The sequence below is a fragment of the Gastrolobium bilobum genome, unplaced genomic scaffold (assembly GCF_033153095.1).
Source record: "Gastrolobium bilobum isolate Gb01-03AN ecotype WA unplaced genomic scaffold, APGP_CSIRO_Gbil_v1 utg191512, whole genome shotgun sequence".
In the NCBI taxonomy this organism is placed as follows: Eukaryota; Viridiplantae; Streptophyta; class Magnoliopsida; order Fabales; family Fabaceae; genus Gastrolobium; species Gastrolobium bilobum.
Window position 1 is genome coordinate 3020 of NW_026896157.1, and position 17328 is coordinate 20347.

General features: G+C 38.0%; 1 protein-coding gene and 1 long non-coding RNA gene across 2 annotated transcripts; one reads left to right on the top strand and one right to left on the bottom strand.

Moving 5' to 3' along the window:
- Positions 1-4162: 4162 nt before the first annotated feature.
- Positions 4163-6256, bottom strand: LOC133298066 (uncharacterized). The gene is made up of 3 exons (XM_061497306.1): positions 5248-6256; positions 4679-5121; positions 4163-4579 (listed from the first exon to the last, which is right to left on the bottom strand). Exons 1-3 carry the CDS (start codon positions 6254-6256, stop codon positions 4163-4165), a joined length of 1869 nt encoding a protein of 622 aa, XP_061353290.1.
- Positions 6257-8624: 2368 nt separating this feature from the next.
- Positions 8625-11043, top strand: LOC133298067 (uncharacterized). Its single transcript, XR_009749725.1, has 4 exons — positions 8625-8989; positions 9064-9194; positions 9961-10032; positions 10702-11043. It is a non-coding gene; the product is annotated as an uncharacterized LOC133298067 (long non-coding RNA).
- Positions 11044-17328: the final 6285 nt, after the last annotated feature.

Below are 17328 nucleotides of genomic sequence, written 5' to 3' on the forward strand. Positions count from 1 at the left end.
GCAATGTCCTTAGGATGCAGGTAGAACTTTTCCCAATGCTGGGTTCGAACTACCTCATAGACATATTCGAGATAAGGGGCATTTTCCTCAAATCCCTTGTCAGGAGTGGGGTCTCTAGCAAGCATAGTTTTTTCAAACCTCTCTATGACTTTTTCACATGTAAAAGAAGAGAGGGAAAAACTATCAGGATTAGGTGTGTGTGGGGTGAGCTCTGGACTGTGGGGTCCTCCACTACGCAAAATATGCTTTCTAACCATGATGCAAAGAACTAAAAAAAATGATTAAAAACAGAGAATTGAAACTACAAAAACAGAAATAAAATAGCAATAATAACACCAAGTTGATACTCAGGCCACTCCCCCAAACTTAATTTGGATCTTCTTCCAGAAATCAGCAAAAAGAATTCACTAACACCTGAAACAAAAGAAATAAAAGTGTCAGTAACAGCTATTTTATTTTCAATTTTTTTTTTAACTGGAAACTAAAAATTAAAAAAAATATATCAACAAACGCAGAACAGCAAAGAAAGAAAAAAAATAATTCAAACAAAACAAAACATGCTAATTTTAAAGTCTTAAGCTAGACTTTTGTCACTGTGTTTGTTTTTACACTCTAGAATGGTCACAAAGAGAGATGGAAATAACTGCTCTCTCTATGGACTCTCCAAAATAATGTTTTAATCTTTTCCCATTAACAGTGAATTTCCTACCATCTTTCTCACTCAAAATCTCTACAACTCCATGAAGATGTACCTTAGTGACCTTAAATGGACTAGACCATCTAGATTTCAACTTTCCAGGGAAGAATTTTAATCTAGAATTAAAAAGCAGGACCTATTCCCCCACTGCAAACTTCCTATCCAAAATTTTCTTATCATGCCATCTCTTCATTTGTTCTTTATACAACTTGGCATTTTCATAAGCATCTAATCTAAATTCATCCATTTCATTAAGTTGGAGAAGCCTTTTTTCTCCTGAAGCAGTGGCATCAACATTCAGTTGTGTGGTAGCCCAATATGCCTTACACTCAAGCTCTAAGGGTAGGTGGCAATTTTTACCAAAAACCAGCTTGTAAGGAGAGCAACCTAAAGGTGTTCTATAAGCTGTCCTATAGGCCCACAAAGAATCATCTAATTTAAGGGACCAATCCTTCCTTGAAAGATTCACAACTTTCTCTAAAATCCTTTTAACTTCTCTATTTGTAACTTCCACCTGCCCACTTGTTTATGGATGGTAAGCAATAGAAACTTTATGCTTAACTCCATATTTAGCTAAAAGAGCTTCAAATTGTCTACTAGCAAAATGCTTACCTCCATCACTTATAATAGCTCTTGGAGTTCCAAATCGGGTAAAAATATTCTTTTTCAAGAATTTAATTACCACATTTGAATCATTTGTGGGTAAGGCAGCAGCCTCCACCCATTTGGAAACATAATCTACAGCAACCAATATATATTGGTTTCCAAAAGAAGGTGGAAAGGGTCCCATAAAATCTATGGCCCATACATCAAAGAGTTCAATCTCCAGAATAGGTTTCAAAGGCATTTCATGCCTTCCAGAAATGTTGCCAAGTCTTTGGCACCTATCACACTTATGAACATAAGAATTTGCATCCTTAAACACAGTTGGCCAATAAAGATCGGACTGCAGCACCTTTGCTGCTGTCCTTATGCCACCAAAGTGACCACCATATGGTGAATCATGGCATTGCCTAAGGATTTCCTCTTTTTCTTCCTCTAAAATACATCTCCTAATGATTTGGTCAGCACATTTTTTAAACATGTAAGGTTCATCCCATAGGTAAAACCTACTGTCATGTATCAACTTTTTCTTTTGTTGATAACTTAACTCCTTAGGCAACTCCTCACTAACTAAATAATTAGCTATGTCAGCATACCATGGGGTTGTGTCAGTGGCAACTAAAAATAGTTGCTCATCAGGGAAGGTTTCTGTAATGGCTTGCTCAACCACCTTTTCATCTTGCTGCCCTTCATTAAGCCTAGACAAGTGGTCAGCCACTTGATTTTCGGTTCCTTTCCTATCCTTAATCTCCATATCAAACTCTTGAAGGAGAAGAACCCATCTAATTAACCTAGGCTTTGAATCCTTCTTTTCCACCAAATATTTTATGGCTGAATGGTCAATATACACAATGACCTTGGTGCCTACCAAATATGATCTGAATTTGTCAAAGGCAAACACCACAGCCAACAGTTCCTTTTCAGTCACTGTATAATTCAATTGTGCTCCATTTAAGGTTCGGCTGGCATAGTAAATAGATTGAAAAACTCTATTTTTTTCTTTGTCCTAACACAGCCCCCACTGCCCAATCACTTGCATCACACATTAACTCAAATGGCAGTCACCAGTCAGGGGCTATTATAATGGGAGCAGAAATCAACTTGTGTTTCAGCTCCTCAAAGGCTTTATGACAAGCCTCATCAAAATGGAAAGGGGTGTTGATTTCAAGAAAATGACTAAGAGGCTTAGAAGTTTTTGAAAATTCTTTTATAAACCTCCTATAAAAACCAGCATGTCCAAGGAAGGATCTAATTCCTTTTATGTTTACAGGGGGTGGCAGTTTCTCAATCTGATCTATCTTGGCCTTATCAACCTCTCACCCAGCCTTAGAGATCCTATGTCCTAGCACTATTCCTTCCCTCACCATAAAGTGACACTTCTCCCAATTTAGGACCAGATTTGTCTCCTCACATCTCTCAAGCACTCTTCCCAAATTTTCTAAGCACTCTTTGTAAGAGTCCCCAAAAATACTGAAGTCATCCATGAAGACTTCCACAAACTGCTCTATCATATCAGTAAAAATGGCCATCATGCACCTTTGAAATGTGGCTGGTGCATTGCACAGCCCAAAAGGCATTCTCCTATAGGCAAAGATGCCATAAGGACAAGTAAAGGTGGTCTTAGGCTGGTCCTCAGGGGCTAAGGCTATTTGATTATATCCTGAATAGCCATCTAGAAAAAGGTAAAACTCCCTACCAGCCAATCTATCCAACATCTGGCTCGGAAAAATGGTCCTTCCTAGTGGCTTTGTTGAGTTTTCTGTAATCCATACAGATCCTCCAACCAGTGACAGTCCTAGTGGGTATTAATTCTTTCTTCTCATTTTCCACAACAGTGATCCCACCCTTTTTAGGGACACACTGCACTGGGCTGACCCAGTTACTGTCAGAAACGAGATATATGATCCCAACATCCAGCCACTTAATAATCTCTTTTTTTACTACCTCCTTCATGATTGGGTTAAGTCTCCTTTGCTGCTCTCTAGAGCTGCTGGTTAGGTCAGTAAAAAGGATTTTATGCATGCAGTATGAGGGGTTAATACCTTTTATATCTGCCAAAGACCAACCTATAGCCCTTTTAAATTTTTTTAGAACAGTCAGCAACTGTTCTTCCTCTAAAATAGTGAGCAAATTGGACACTATGACAGGAAAAGTGTCTTTTTCTCCTAAATAAGCATACCTAAGGTGATTAGGCAGAGGCTTGAGCTCTAACACAAGAGGCTCTTCAATTGAGGGTTTGGGAATTTTTAACCCTCTATTGGCCAACTCTAAAGACTCAATTTTTTTATTTTTCCAAACCACATCAAATCTGGAATTTAACCATTTAACAACTTCCTCTTAATCAGTTTGACTGATTTCTAGACCCTCAAAACCAGAAATTTTTAAAGAGTCTGAGGCAGACTTATGCAAAAATTTATCTTTGACCACACAGTCAATGATATCTAGCCTAGAACATTCCTCTATGTCTCTTGGGTATTTCACGGCTTTCAAAATATTGAATTCTACTTGCTCACCATTCACATTCATGGCCAATTCACCCTATTTAACATCTATCACTGCCCCACCAGTGGCTAAGAAAGCCCTCCCTAAAATTATAGGCACCTCTCGGTCTTCCTCATAGTCCAAAATAATGAAATCAGCAGGTAGAATAAATTTATCTACCTTTACCAAGACATTCTCTACCTTTCCTTCAGGATAAACCAAGGACCTATCAGCCAACTGTAAAGTTACAGTGGTAGGATTAGGCTCTCCTACTTTCAGCTTCTTGTACACCCTCAGAGGCATTAAATTGATACTAGCACCTAAATCACACAATGCTCTGCCTATGTAATGGTCTCCTATGGTGCATGGGATTGTAAAACTTCATGGATCTCCTAATTTGGGAGGTGTTTTGCTAAGCAAATATAGACTGCTCTCTTGTGTAAGAGAAACAGTCTCAAATTCTTCTAGCCTCTTTTTTCTTGAAAGAATTTCTTTCATGAATTTCACATAAGTGGGCATTTGTTCTAATGCATCCACGAATGGAATGTTGACATGCAACTGTTTTAGGAGATCTAGAAATTTCCTAAATTGATTGTCTTGCCTTTGTTTTTGCAACCTTTGGGGAAAAGGTGGTGGAAGTCTATTTGAGGCAGCATGTGTCTCAATACTTGGCTTAGATGTTTGACCCTTTGGAATGGATTTTTCCATGGAAATATTCCCTAAAGATGGGTTTATTGGGGTCTGAATTTCTGGTTCAACCAGAACAGGCAGAGGATTATTATTTTCAGCCCCTTGGGGCTGTCATGGACAACATGTGGCTGAACAGATTCAGGATTTACATCTTTTTCTTGTTGCACTTTTTCCTCTTCTCTTTTTTTTTAATGTGGAAGGTCTAACCACAGATTCTGGCTGATTCACAGATCTGCCATTCCTAAGCTCTGTCATGTGACATTGCTCATTATTCCTCTTAGGCTCTTCAGTGTTACTAGGAAAAGTACTAGGGGGTCTGCTATTCAAAGTATTTGCTAAATGGCCTAGTTGGGATTCTAAATTCCTCAAAGATGCAGGAATACTTTGTACAACAGCTTCCAAGCTATTTTGCTTAGTTTCATTCTTAACCAAATACTCCCTCAACAAAGCCTCTAAGGAAGAGGTTGAAGAGGTAGACATCTCAACAACTTGGTTTTGAGTAAATGGTGCAGAAGACTGAGCAGCAGGTTGCTGCCTTTGAGGTTGTTGGAAATTTTGAGGAGGAAAATGTGGTCTGGTTTGGGCATTAGAGGGTCCAGCTTGCTGCCCTTGCCCTTGGAAATATTGGGGCTGTTGATTCTGCCTCCAACCTTGATTAAAATTAGTGAAAAAATTATTTTGGTTCCTATTTTGGTTCTCTACATAGTATACAACTTCTGGGTTGGATGGGCAGCTACCAAACAAATGGGGCCCACCTCAGAAAACACAAGTTTCACCTGTGTTCATAGAATTGACTTGAGGTTGGGGTACTGGAACTTGAGGTTGAGACAACCATGCCTCAATGGCTTGTCCTTGGGTTTTTTCTAAAGTGGATAATGCATCAAACTTGGCTGAAAGGGCTGTTACATGATCTACCTCATGTAAACCAGCCACTCTCCTTGACTGATTTCTCTCTTCAGGCCATTGGGCATAATTTTGAGTCATTTTTTCCAACAACTCGTGAGCATGATTAAAGGACATGGACATAAACATGCCATTAGCAGCAAAATTTGCTAAGGCTCTATTTTGAGTGTTAAGGCTGTTGTAAAGGGTTTGTAGCACTGCCCAAGAGGGCAAGCCATGGTTGGGACATTGCTTAAGAAGGATTTTAAACCTCTCCCGCACATCCTCTTGGGTCTCACCATCCTTTTGCATGAAGTTGATGATATCACATCGGGTTTGCACTATCTTGTTGGATGGGAAAAATTTCATGATAAATTTTTCAGCCAATGTGTGCCAATTGGTGATGGAGTTGGATAGAAGGGAGTTCAACCACTCTTTAGCTTTATCAGCCAGTGAGTGAGGGAAGAGCTTCAATCTTAGTACATCATCTGAGATGTTGGGATTCCTAAAAGTGTTGGCCACTTCTATGAAATTCCTAAGGTGCTTGTGTGGGTCTTCCATCAGCAGACTATGGAACGGCCCCATATTTTGGAGCACGGTGAACATCACAGGTTCTAACTTAAAGGGCACTCCATTAACAGGTTGGGCAATACTTGGGTCTAACTCATCCAACACAGGTATGATGAAGTCCATCATGGACCTATTATTGTCATCTATTATTGGTGGGTTCTCTATCCTCGCATGGCCTCCTTCATTCCCATTTACACTTCCTAAATCCTCCTTTTCTTCAAAATCTAGAAGTGGGATCTGCATAGTTGCTCTCTGGGTTCGTCTCCTAACTCTAAAGGTCCTTTCAGGTTCAGGGTCAAAAGATTCTAAGAAAAGGTGTGGAGTTGCACTCATGCACCCTTTTTACTAAAAAAAAAAATTAAATCTACCTAGCTTAAGCAAACAAAATTCCTATTCAGTATTTTCTAAAAAAAAAAATCAAACAACCAACCAAACAGAAAAGAATTTGAAACAGCAACAGTAACCACAAACAGATAGTGTTATAGAACAGTAAAAAAAAATTAGACTAAGGGAATGAAACTAGAAATAAAAATAAAAGATAGACACGAAAAAATTAAGAACCAAAATAACAGCTATGAAACAATAGACTAAAAAATTAAATGACAAAACCACTATATAAAACATGCAGTAAAACAGAATATCAACAGAACAGAATTTTAAGCTACCAATATTCAAAGGAGTACAATAATATCTACTATCATAATACGGAAACTGAATTCAAATTAAGCTAAAATAAAAAAAATAGCAAAAAGAATTAGCTCAAAAATAGCAATCACACAGTGAAATCTGACAATATACGCCTTCGATCCCCGGCAACGGCGCCAAAAACTTGTTGCCTTGCTAACAGTTATGCAAGTGCGCGCACAAGTATACGCGACTACAAGTAATATAGGTCTTTTATGGTTCCCAGTTATCGTTCCCACAAGGATCTTTGGCGATTTAGACTTGGAATAAACTTGTAATTGCTAATCAGAACCAAAAATAAAATAAAATAAAATTAAGTGCTACTACTATTCTAACTCAAGTGTACTGAAAATATTTTTCTTTTTGCGAAGATTTTCTTTTTAAAATAGTGATTTTAGTTGTTGAAAGAATCTTTAACTACTGACTGGAAAATTAATTAACTAAAAGACTTGTAATTTTTTTATGATTTTCTCTTAAGTTTTAAAATAGAAAATTAACTTCTAAATTGAGCAAAAATACCAAGTGACAAAAATTGATTTTAAAAACAGAGTTTGAAAGCAAGTTGGGTATCAATTTTCCTTTCCCTCATTTGCTATTAAGTTGCTTTGACAGGAACATAAATATTGCTTTTCTTCAACAGTCCCAGTTTAACGAAAATATAAATATAACCATTGTTTCCCAACAACAGTTTTTTACCATAAATAACAGATGACACATCCTTGTGTATCTGTTATTACAAGACCTTGAAGCACCATTTCCTTAAGTTACATGGGGGTAACTTCATCCCTGGAGCCATACCCATTGAGAGAGATCTCTCTCAAATTTCCATGTGCTTACAGTGAGGTCTAGTGTGAGTTATTTCCCAATAATCTCACACCACTAGGAGTAGCCTATGTGTGGCCATCACATAATAAACTCAGAACGAAAAATACACAGTAAACAAACTGGACATTAACACTTAAAGCTTTAAAATAGCAACTAATAACAAACGAGTTCTGGGTACTCTTTCAACCCAACTCTGAGAAATTTAGCTCATCACCAAAGGCTGATGAGCATACACACAGCAAGGGTCCATAACAAGACAGAAAATTAAACATACAACTAGGAAAATATAAAGGCAGAAACTATCTGAAGCAAATAGCATCTGAAACAGTGCTTACAAAATTACAAATTAAAAACCCTAAAAATAGAACAGAACTGACAAACAGTAAAAATAAAATCAGAGAGACGAAGAGAAGAAGAAAGAAAGGTCCTACAATGCTTTTCTCTCCTTTTATAGCCGCTCCTTCTTCCTGCAAAACGGGTCACATCTCAACCCGCACGTATGCTCCACGCTCATCTCTATTGTGTGTTTCCCTTACATGAGTAACCAGCTCACTACAAGGGAATCTTCAACCCACACTTCCAACCGATTACAGCTCACCAAATTGGTTAAAGAACGTATTTGGCTTTTTCTGTATCAAAGGAAATGATTAGTGTAACATCCCACATAATTAGGAAGTTATATAAATTGCAATTGGGAATGTGGAAACCTGTTTGGATTCGAATTCCATATACATATTCAGGATGGAATTAAATTAATTTAGAACAAAAGAAAAATTATTTCAATTGAGAATTTTGGATGAGTATATATGTCAGAAATTCGGGACATAAGCATAACTGGAATAAGATTAATTTCAATTTCCTTATGGCAGTATGATTTCATGCAACCACTAGGTGGTACTAGGTTTTTAGGAGAGTGCATGTTATAAAATTGAAATGTAAGTATGTGTAGGATAGGATTTATTTTGATTATTCCATGTGGAAGCTATAGTTACTATCTAGTAATACATGAAACAATATTATTTAGGAACATCAATTGGGTCCTAGTTCCTCCAAAAGGGAGACGACCCATAGCTTCCCATAAGGACCTAAGCTCAGCCCAAAAAAGAAAATTCCTTACGTAACCCTTAGCCTATCCTTCAAACTATCCACATGTAATCTGCATAGTTGCCCCCATTGGCCTAGAAGTAAATGAATTTTTCCATTCCATCCCCATCCTTCTAGGCGCTGTGTAAGAGTAAGAAAAGAAAACTGATCTCTTATTTTCATTATTCAAAAGTTCAACTAACTCAACTCCTGACTCATCTTCGCCGTGAGCTCTCAAAGAAAACTCAGCTCACTCTTACGCCCTTCCATGCCGGCAAGCTCCAAGGAAAAGCACCTCGAACACCATAGTTCATCTTCTTGTATTCTTCTCCCTGTTCAATCGAACATCAAATTCCAAGCTTTGCATGTTCATTCCCTTCCTCACTGATTCGGTCAAGTGTAGCAAACAAGGGGACTGCAACATGAACTTATCATTCCCTTCCTCTTGTTCGGCCGTAGGCCCATCTTAAGGAGGTGAGGTATTTTTCTTTCTATTCTTGTCCCTTCCTACTGGGATCGATTCTGTTTGAGTGTTCCATTGCATGCAGCTGCAACCGACCCCTTTGGAGTCTATGAAGAGCGAAGGTGATACTCATGGAGTGGAGATTATTCTCTGCAACTATTTCTCTCTCGGTTGATGCCCGGGACAAGTCGTGAGCATTTTGGTGCGTTTTAGGAGGTAAAAGATCAAACCTCTAACCTCTCTTCCCTTCTCTGTTTCGGTTGCTGCATGTAGCATAGGAGGTTTTATGTTGGTAGCTTTTGTCTTCCCTTCCCGGTTCAGCAGGGAAACCGTAGCCTGTGGTGTTGTTGAGCACAAAGGAACGCCATTTGGGAGCTTGGAAATGGCTCCCTATGGAATTCGTGAGACTGTCCTTGAGTTAGAAAAAGAAAATAGCCCTTGCATGTGCTTAGGAATATGTAAACAGCATGTTGTATGCCCCTCTAGCGCACCCTAGTTATTGTAAACAAGGTTATGTAAATAAATAAATTAGGTGCACTAGCTGCTGCCAAAAATGTGTAGGTCCTTGGAATTCTTTTTGTCATTGTTAACAATTGGTAAAATGAACCCTATGTAAGTAAAAGTAAATTAGCTTAAGAACTTTGGTATTTATTTCGAATCAAGCCTTGCATGTGTCTCTAGCCTTGTAGGCAGCGTGCCTTATGCATCCCTAGCACACTCCAAACCTTATAGGTAATGTTATGTATACTATGTAAATGAGTAATTGATAGCATTTGGCTGATGTTCAAAACCGAATATGCATATCTTGGAAGTCTTGATTTTATAAATTGGTAACGTGTGTGAAATTAATATCATGTCAGAAAAATCATTCAGGATGAGAACCATGAGATTCGGCTAAAATCTTAGGAGGGACAACATGAAAATTACATTTGACGTATGGGAAAAATAAAACAAAATTCTGATTTGGTGTTTGATGAACTAGGTGCTAAGGTCTCTAGTCAAAGGAAGTTGGACTGATTTGTGAATGTTTTGATTAAAAAGCTAAAGTGTCAAGGTAAGTGTTTGGTGGTGAGACCTATTGTGACTATTAGCTAGTGTATGGATTTGTGAATTGTTGCTCATATGTGCCTTGGATTGTATTCTGTTATATGTTATATGTATTCTGCCTATGAACGTGATATAATGGAAATTCTGCTATGAGAAGTAATTGTTATGCGACAGCTTGGTATTGAAAATACATGAAAGATATGCTATTATGATGATGATCTAGTCATGCATATATGCATCATAATTTCATCTGTTTCTTTTGTGTGTGCGAAGCATATCATGGCATACAGCATTGTGCATCCAGTTTGGGAACCGAAGTATATAATATAAGTAAGCATGTGATTTAGCATGCATCATATAGACATCCCTCCGGTACCAGGGTATGGGACAGTTGGCTTCAGTCCGCATAGGCCACAGTTGGAATTCACCTTGATGGGAGCCAATATGGAATCTCCACTGTGTATGTTAGTACGTGCACTGCAGTGCTATGAGCGTACATTACCATGGCGTTATATACGCACTATGATTATATGTTAACCTCTGTCCGGAAAGTTAAATGTTGATGCGACTGTTTTGGAATTTTGTAACTAGTCTAATATTGTTGCTTTACTGGTTTTACTGCTGCACTACTGAGATTTTTCTCACCCCTTCGGGGGCTCAATTTTATAAATTGCAGGAGTACGAAAGAGCATTTGATGATGATGTACTTGTATTGGGGATATTCTGTTTACATGCTGCTGTTGGAAATTCTATTGTCTGTTTACTGATTTTGCTGAATGCGCATGAAATATTTGACGTTAGTGTAATATTTGGGAGATTAGAAAAATGCTAGATCATATATTATTTTGCTGTAATTTGGGATTTATGTACTGTTTGTAAATTACGTAATGTTAAACTCGTTTGCGAAAATAATTTCTGTCTGTTTTCAAATTCGGATTTTCTGAAACTGATACTTGCGAGCACCTTGCGAGTTCTGTTTCTGGGGCTACAGATCTCCGTTTGAGGCATAATTTATATGTACTTAAAGCCCCATGTGTCTAGTTTAAGATTATATAAACTTTACAATGAAATTCTGAAAGCTCGATTTATTATGATTTTTGCAAGTCAGGTAGTTTTGGAACATTGCACTGATTTGTCTTATACTTTGCGATGCTCAGTTTCGGGAGCTAGACACCTCCGAATGAAACAATTTTTATATGCACGTAAAGCCCCAGATGTCTAGTTTCCTGTATCTTAAAATATTTTTTTAAGCCGTTGAACTCGAATTTATACGATTTTTACAAGGCAGCAAGGTTTTTCAGGAAAGCCATTATTTCAGCATGCCATTCATTTTGCAAAGTTGCACTCTGATTTCAGTAAACTCCCAGATTTCAAACTAATAGTTAATTAGTAACTCGAAAACGCAGTGCTGTATTTATTTAAAAATTTGTTACGACTCTAATCCGCTTAGCAGACAACTCCCTTGGGTGCACACAAGGGAGGGTGTCACAATTAGGGTCAGTGTGTAGGTTGGTTTGGTCACAAAATAAATCGTGGGTGAGGCTAAGGGTTGGTGGTTTCGACCGAAATCAAAGGACGGTCTGGATTGGTGAAAGGATTCAGAGGGATCGGTTGAGATGAGGGTCTGGATGGAGGTGGTTTGAGGGGTTAGGGTTTGCAAGTATCGGTTCTTTTCTGATTTCTGTTTTCACGTTTCTGAGTCACTTTTGTTTCCCATCTTTTTTCTTTCCTTCATTTCTTTCTTTTCTTTTTGGGCTTTTGATTAGCCTTCCCACGGGACCGGCCCATTCTTTCTTTCCTTTCTCTATTCTTTTCCTTCTTTTCCCTTTTGCTTTCTGATTTGCAAGGTAAAAACTCCAGCCCAAGCTTTTTCTTTATATTTTTTTCTCTTTGCTTTGCTTGGACAAAATCAGTAATTGGATCTGCAAAATACAAAACCAGCCCATTAGCACTTAAAATCAAAATCTTTCATTTTATGCAATTTTTGGGATTTATATTAAACAAATGATACTCTTTCCATTCATATTTTCTCATTAAATCACATATTCCAAGTCACATATAGTTATCAATTTCCTTGTGAGGAAATGAAGCAAGCAAAGGATTGTACCTGTGGGACCATGAATAATTACAACGAAGTAGAAGTTGATTTGCCTTTTGTAGGTCCCACTAAAAATTTGGTATTATACAAAAATTGCTCATAGGAAGTGATTTGCCTTTTGGCGGGGGGCAAGTGCAGGCATTCTCTAAATTAATTTGTCATGAATATTCGTTTTCTTTTGGTAGTGAATAGTGATTGTGTAATCACTTTTGAACACGTAAATGTATTTGTGGCATCATCATAAGCATAGCTACTAGATTTAGGACACGCAGACCTAAAAATTTGTGAATATTTCGAGATGGGCTTGCTTGTGACAACGATTGCTACACTTTCACCATTATTGGGTGCAAATTGAATTTTATCATTTCTCCAATTACGATATGATAGAGCGAGATATCCGATAAAAGATTGATACGTTAATAATAAATTTATTTGTCCTCTCTCATGTACCAATAGAGAGATATCTTAGAGATTAACATCACACTGTGCACTATAATATAAATGAGATATGTGCAAATGACAGCTAAAAAAAGAGTTTAGAATGTGTGTATTTTATTAGTTTAACCCCTTATTTATAAATGGATTACCTGGCAGAAGTGAACTTCTAGGCCTCTTAGGAGCATTGGGGATCCAACTTTTGATCCATTGTTGTCGTAGTAGGATCAATATAATTAAGAAATATTTCCTTAATTCCCTATTAGTTGTTAGCCCTATTTGGACCTTCTAGAATGTGAGCCTTTGTAAAGTCCATAACAATATCATTGAGGAAAGGCAAAGAGCTTTAACCACTGTTGTAAAATCAGGCCCGACCCGTCCGGGTTGACTCGGAACCCGGCGAACTGGTCATCAAACCGATTCGGGTCAAGCATTAGACCGGTCATGCACCGATTCGGTCAAAACCCGGCCAAACCCGGTCAGGTCATGCATTTAAAAAAAACCAAATTTTTTTCATCTTGTCAGAAAAAAGTGTAGAACTCATTCTAAAAACCTTTTATAATTTTATTTGCTAGTATACTCTTCTATAATAACCTCAAATTTAAGTTTCAAACACTAAAGCAATTTGCGGAATAATAAATTAAGAGAATGTGAGATATGTCATTTTATTGTAGTTGAATTTGAAAAATATGAGTTCAATGTCATTGAGAGGTATGTTTATGAGGATTCTGAGTTGCAATTTAAATTGACATAGTAATAACGTGCATTTTTATTTATTTATGATTCATGTTTTTGAGCTTATTTAGTGAACCTTGTTTAATTTATTTTAGATATGGATAATATAATTGAATTTATATGTTCATATTTATATATACTTTTATATATCTATATATATATTTGACCGGCCTGACTAGTAACCAGTGACTTAGTACCCCGACCGTGTCGTTGCCCGGGTCGAGTTTAATAACACTGGCTTTAACCGTGACTAAGTCTGACTAGGGATTAATTATATGGCTCTAATAATTGAAGCTTGAGAATATCCAATAGGTCGACTTTCCTTAAAGCCGTAATCAGGGTCACTTATATATATATAAAAAAAAAATTTAGTTTTACCCATCGTGGTTACAACAATTATTATTTAACCCACTATGATTTGAAATTTATTACTTAGACCTGTTGTGGTTATAAGATACATCATTTAGCCGGCTTTTTGACCCTTTTGCCCCTCATTAAATAATTAATAACCAATTTGCCCCTCCCCCAGAACTATCCACCATCATGCCCCCATTTAGTCGATTAAGTTGCACTTTTAATCGACTAAATGGACTAAACTCAGAAATCATGAAACGCGAATTTTAGTCGACTAAAACTCACCTTAATCGACTACATTGTTTGCACTTTTAGTCGACTAAGCACATTATTTAGTCGACTAAAGATCGCGAAAAACCCTATATCCAGACCTCTCTTGGTCTCATTTTCATTTTATTCGAAATCAAAACTCCTCTCTTGGTCTATTTCTCTTGTTTGTCAGCTGTGAACCTTCCAATCACCCTTCCATTTCATCCCACCACCTATAAGGCATAGTAATTGTGAAATCATTGTGATTTTCCTTTATTTCTCAATTGTTTCCCCCAAATTCGAACCCAAAACCCTAAAATCCGATTCCTACCCCCAAAATTCGTGTGAAAGATGAGCTCAAGTCCAAACATGTATGTTACCATGATTTACTATGATGGAAAGCATTATGAAGGCCCCAATGGTGTTCAATTTGAAGGAAAAACAAAAATGTTGAAAATCAAACGGGGCACTACGTACAATGAGCTGAAGGGGAGGATTCACCAAAAATTGGGGCTACACGGCAGCCATGGCGTTCAACGGATGATCGCCAGGGTACAGTCTACAGTTGGTAAGGATGCTATATTCTACATTGGTAATGATATATGTGACGATGAAGATGTGGACTGTGTCATAGATGCAATTGTGGACCGAAAATTTCAAAACTTTATTGAGATATATGTTGAAATAGACTGTAGTCAATCTTCATCTTCACCTGTGCATGGAAGAAGTCAAAGTCAAGAAGACAGGAGTGGTCGGTTTATCTGCACCTGCACTGTCTTAAGTCAGATACCACTGAGGGAAATAGACGAGGATGAGGATGAGCATGACGAGGATATGGACAGTGAAGACGATGGTGAACCCGAGAGTGTTATTTCGTTGGGTGACACCTCAGATACGGACGTAGAGGGGAATTTTGACGCTGATACTAGTTCAGGAAACTTGAGTTCCCAGGTTATGCCACCGCTCCGTGTTGACCCTGTTAGTAGTGGTAAGATTGTAAATTAAAGTTTTAATTTTGCATATATATATATATATATATATATATATATATATTTGTGTTTTCTTTCGTACTAACAGATAAGTTTAAATTTGGACGTAGGTTCTGAGATTGAGCCATTTTGGAACGACAGCCCACACTATTCGTTCATTAATTGGGCTCACCCTAATGATGAGACGGAGATATTGTATGGCGACGATAACATCCACGGTGGCTGCCATTTAGGGGATCCATTATATTTGTACCAGGAGTTTCGAACTAAATCTGAAATGCAACATGCAGTCAAATTATATTGTATGAAGTCTCATCGTACTGCTGTGGTGGAAAAAAGTGATGACCATAGATTTGTGATGAAGTGTCGACACCATAATGATGGTTGTCCCTGGTACGTGCGGGCTATGTTGCCCAAGAATGGAAATAGTTGGGTTGTTAGTAAGTGGGGTAAAAAACACACCTGCCTAAACCAAGGCCTTACTCGGGACCATAGACAGCTGGATTCTGATGTAATCTGTGCAGCCATTATAAGTATGTATTGCAGAATTTTTGGTTATGGTTTAATTGTTCGGTATATTTATTGATTGTGTTGACTTCGAATTTTGTATAGGTATGTTAAAAGAAGATCCATCCACGAAACCAGTTCTTATTCAGGAGAGGGTACAAAGTTTGTATGGATACAACATATCTTATAGGAAGGCTTGGAAGGCTAAAATGAAGGCCATTGTGAAGTTGTTTGGGGACTGGGGAAAATCATATGACATCTTACCTGGTTGGCTGACCTACATGACACAGTTAAATCCTGGTTCTGTGTTCAAGATTGATACGGATCAGTGTTGTGACGAACGACGTGTCTACACCGATAAGGCTGTCTTTCGCAGGGTATTTTGGACTTTTCACCAGTGCATTGAGGCTTTCAAATATTGTAAACCCATAATCTAAATTGATGGCACGCACCTGTACGGGAAATACAAAGGTACCCTCTTGATTGCTACGTCATAGGATGGTGATGGATTCATTCTGCCTATTGCGTTTGCCATTGTTCCACCGGGTGAGAGATTGGATGATTGGTTGTGGTTTCTTAGCCAGATGCGTTTCCATGTCACACGTAGGCATGATATATGTCTAATATCCGATCGTCACCCCAGCATCATCAGGGCTGTGAAGGATCATGTCGGTTGGAAGCCTCCATTTGCGTATCACGTGTTTTGTCTTCGTCACATTGGAAGCAACTACAACACTAAGTTTAGGGACGTGGAACTGAAGAAAACGCTGATGAAACTAGGTAACCTATTTACATGAATGTGTACATGTTGTATGTAATGTTGTTTATGTATAACTCATTGCAATTTGGGTTCATTTTTTGCAGGTTACATGTGTTCGAAGATTCACTTTGATTTAAGATTTCAAGAATTTGTCGACAGTAACCCGCAAGTAGCCTCATGGATAGATCAGATTCCGAAAGAGAAATGGTGCAGGTCTTATGATGAGGAGGGCCGAAGGTTTGGTCATATGACGACTAACCTATCTGAGTGTATCAAGTCTTACGGGGTGCACGTAATTTTCCAGTAACGGCATTGGTCAAGATGACGCAAAGTAGACTTGTAGAGTATTTTGTCATGAGGCGTGAAAAGATCCAAAAAGTAAAGGACAAAGGCTGGAGAATTGCAAAAACGGTTGAGGACTTCTTACAAAAGAATGATCAGTTAACTGTCAGTCTCCGTGTCCGTGTTTTTGATAGAGACTTGCAGTTGTTTGAAGTTGAGGATGCCTACAATCAATCTACGCATGATGCCGGCGACATTATGAGGGTTGACTTGCTAAATCGTAAATGTCAATGTGGACGGTTCACGGCTAGACGATTTCCTTGTAGTCATGTGCTAGCGGTGTGCAAGGTTGAAAAATTGAACCACTATGACTATGTCGATCCTGTGTTCTCAATTACACAACTTGAGAAGGTCTATGTTGCACATTGGTTTCCAATGGGTAATGAGTTGTTGATCCCAGAAATAGATGGTCCAACTATTATCCCAAATGCATCTTTGGTTCGTGAACAAGGTAGACCGAAGTCTTCAAGGATACAGAATGAAATGGATTGGGTTGAGTCCCAACCCACAAGCAGTCAAACTAGATGTAGCACCTGCAAGCAAATTGGTCACAATAAACGTACATGTCCTATGAGGATTAATCCTAGATGAACCAATGTTGTGCATGTACTTAAGGTCTTTTGTAAGAGTTCATGTAATTCTGTTATGAATTTTGAGGTTACTTTGTGTTACTGTATAACTCATTATGTAATTTGACATTTCATTTCTAAGTCCATTATCTAACATTGGTTCATATTGATAGATTGAAACTCATAACTAATACTAATATTACCAAAAAATGAAATCACCAAGTTTCGGGGAGCGTAAACAAACGGTTTTAAGCAATACGTACCC

What these genes read in the sequence shown, in the direction of transcription:
- LOC133298066 (XM_061497306.1), bottom strand. Translation starts at nt 6,256, where the DNA reads ATGAGTGCAACTCCACACCTTTTCTTAGAATCTTTTGACCCTGAACCT. An exon ending in AGTCAATTCTATGAACACAG is followed by an intron (nt 5,122 to 5,247) that starts GTGAAACTTGTG and finishes ATTTTAATCAAG; the next exon opens with GTTGGAGGCAGAATCAACAG. An exon ending in TGAATCAGCCAGAATCTGTG is followed by an intron (nt 4,580 to 4,678) that starts GTTAGACCTTCC and finishes TGTCCATGACAG; the next exon opens with CCCCAAGGGGCTGAAAATAA.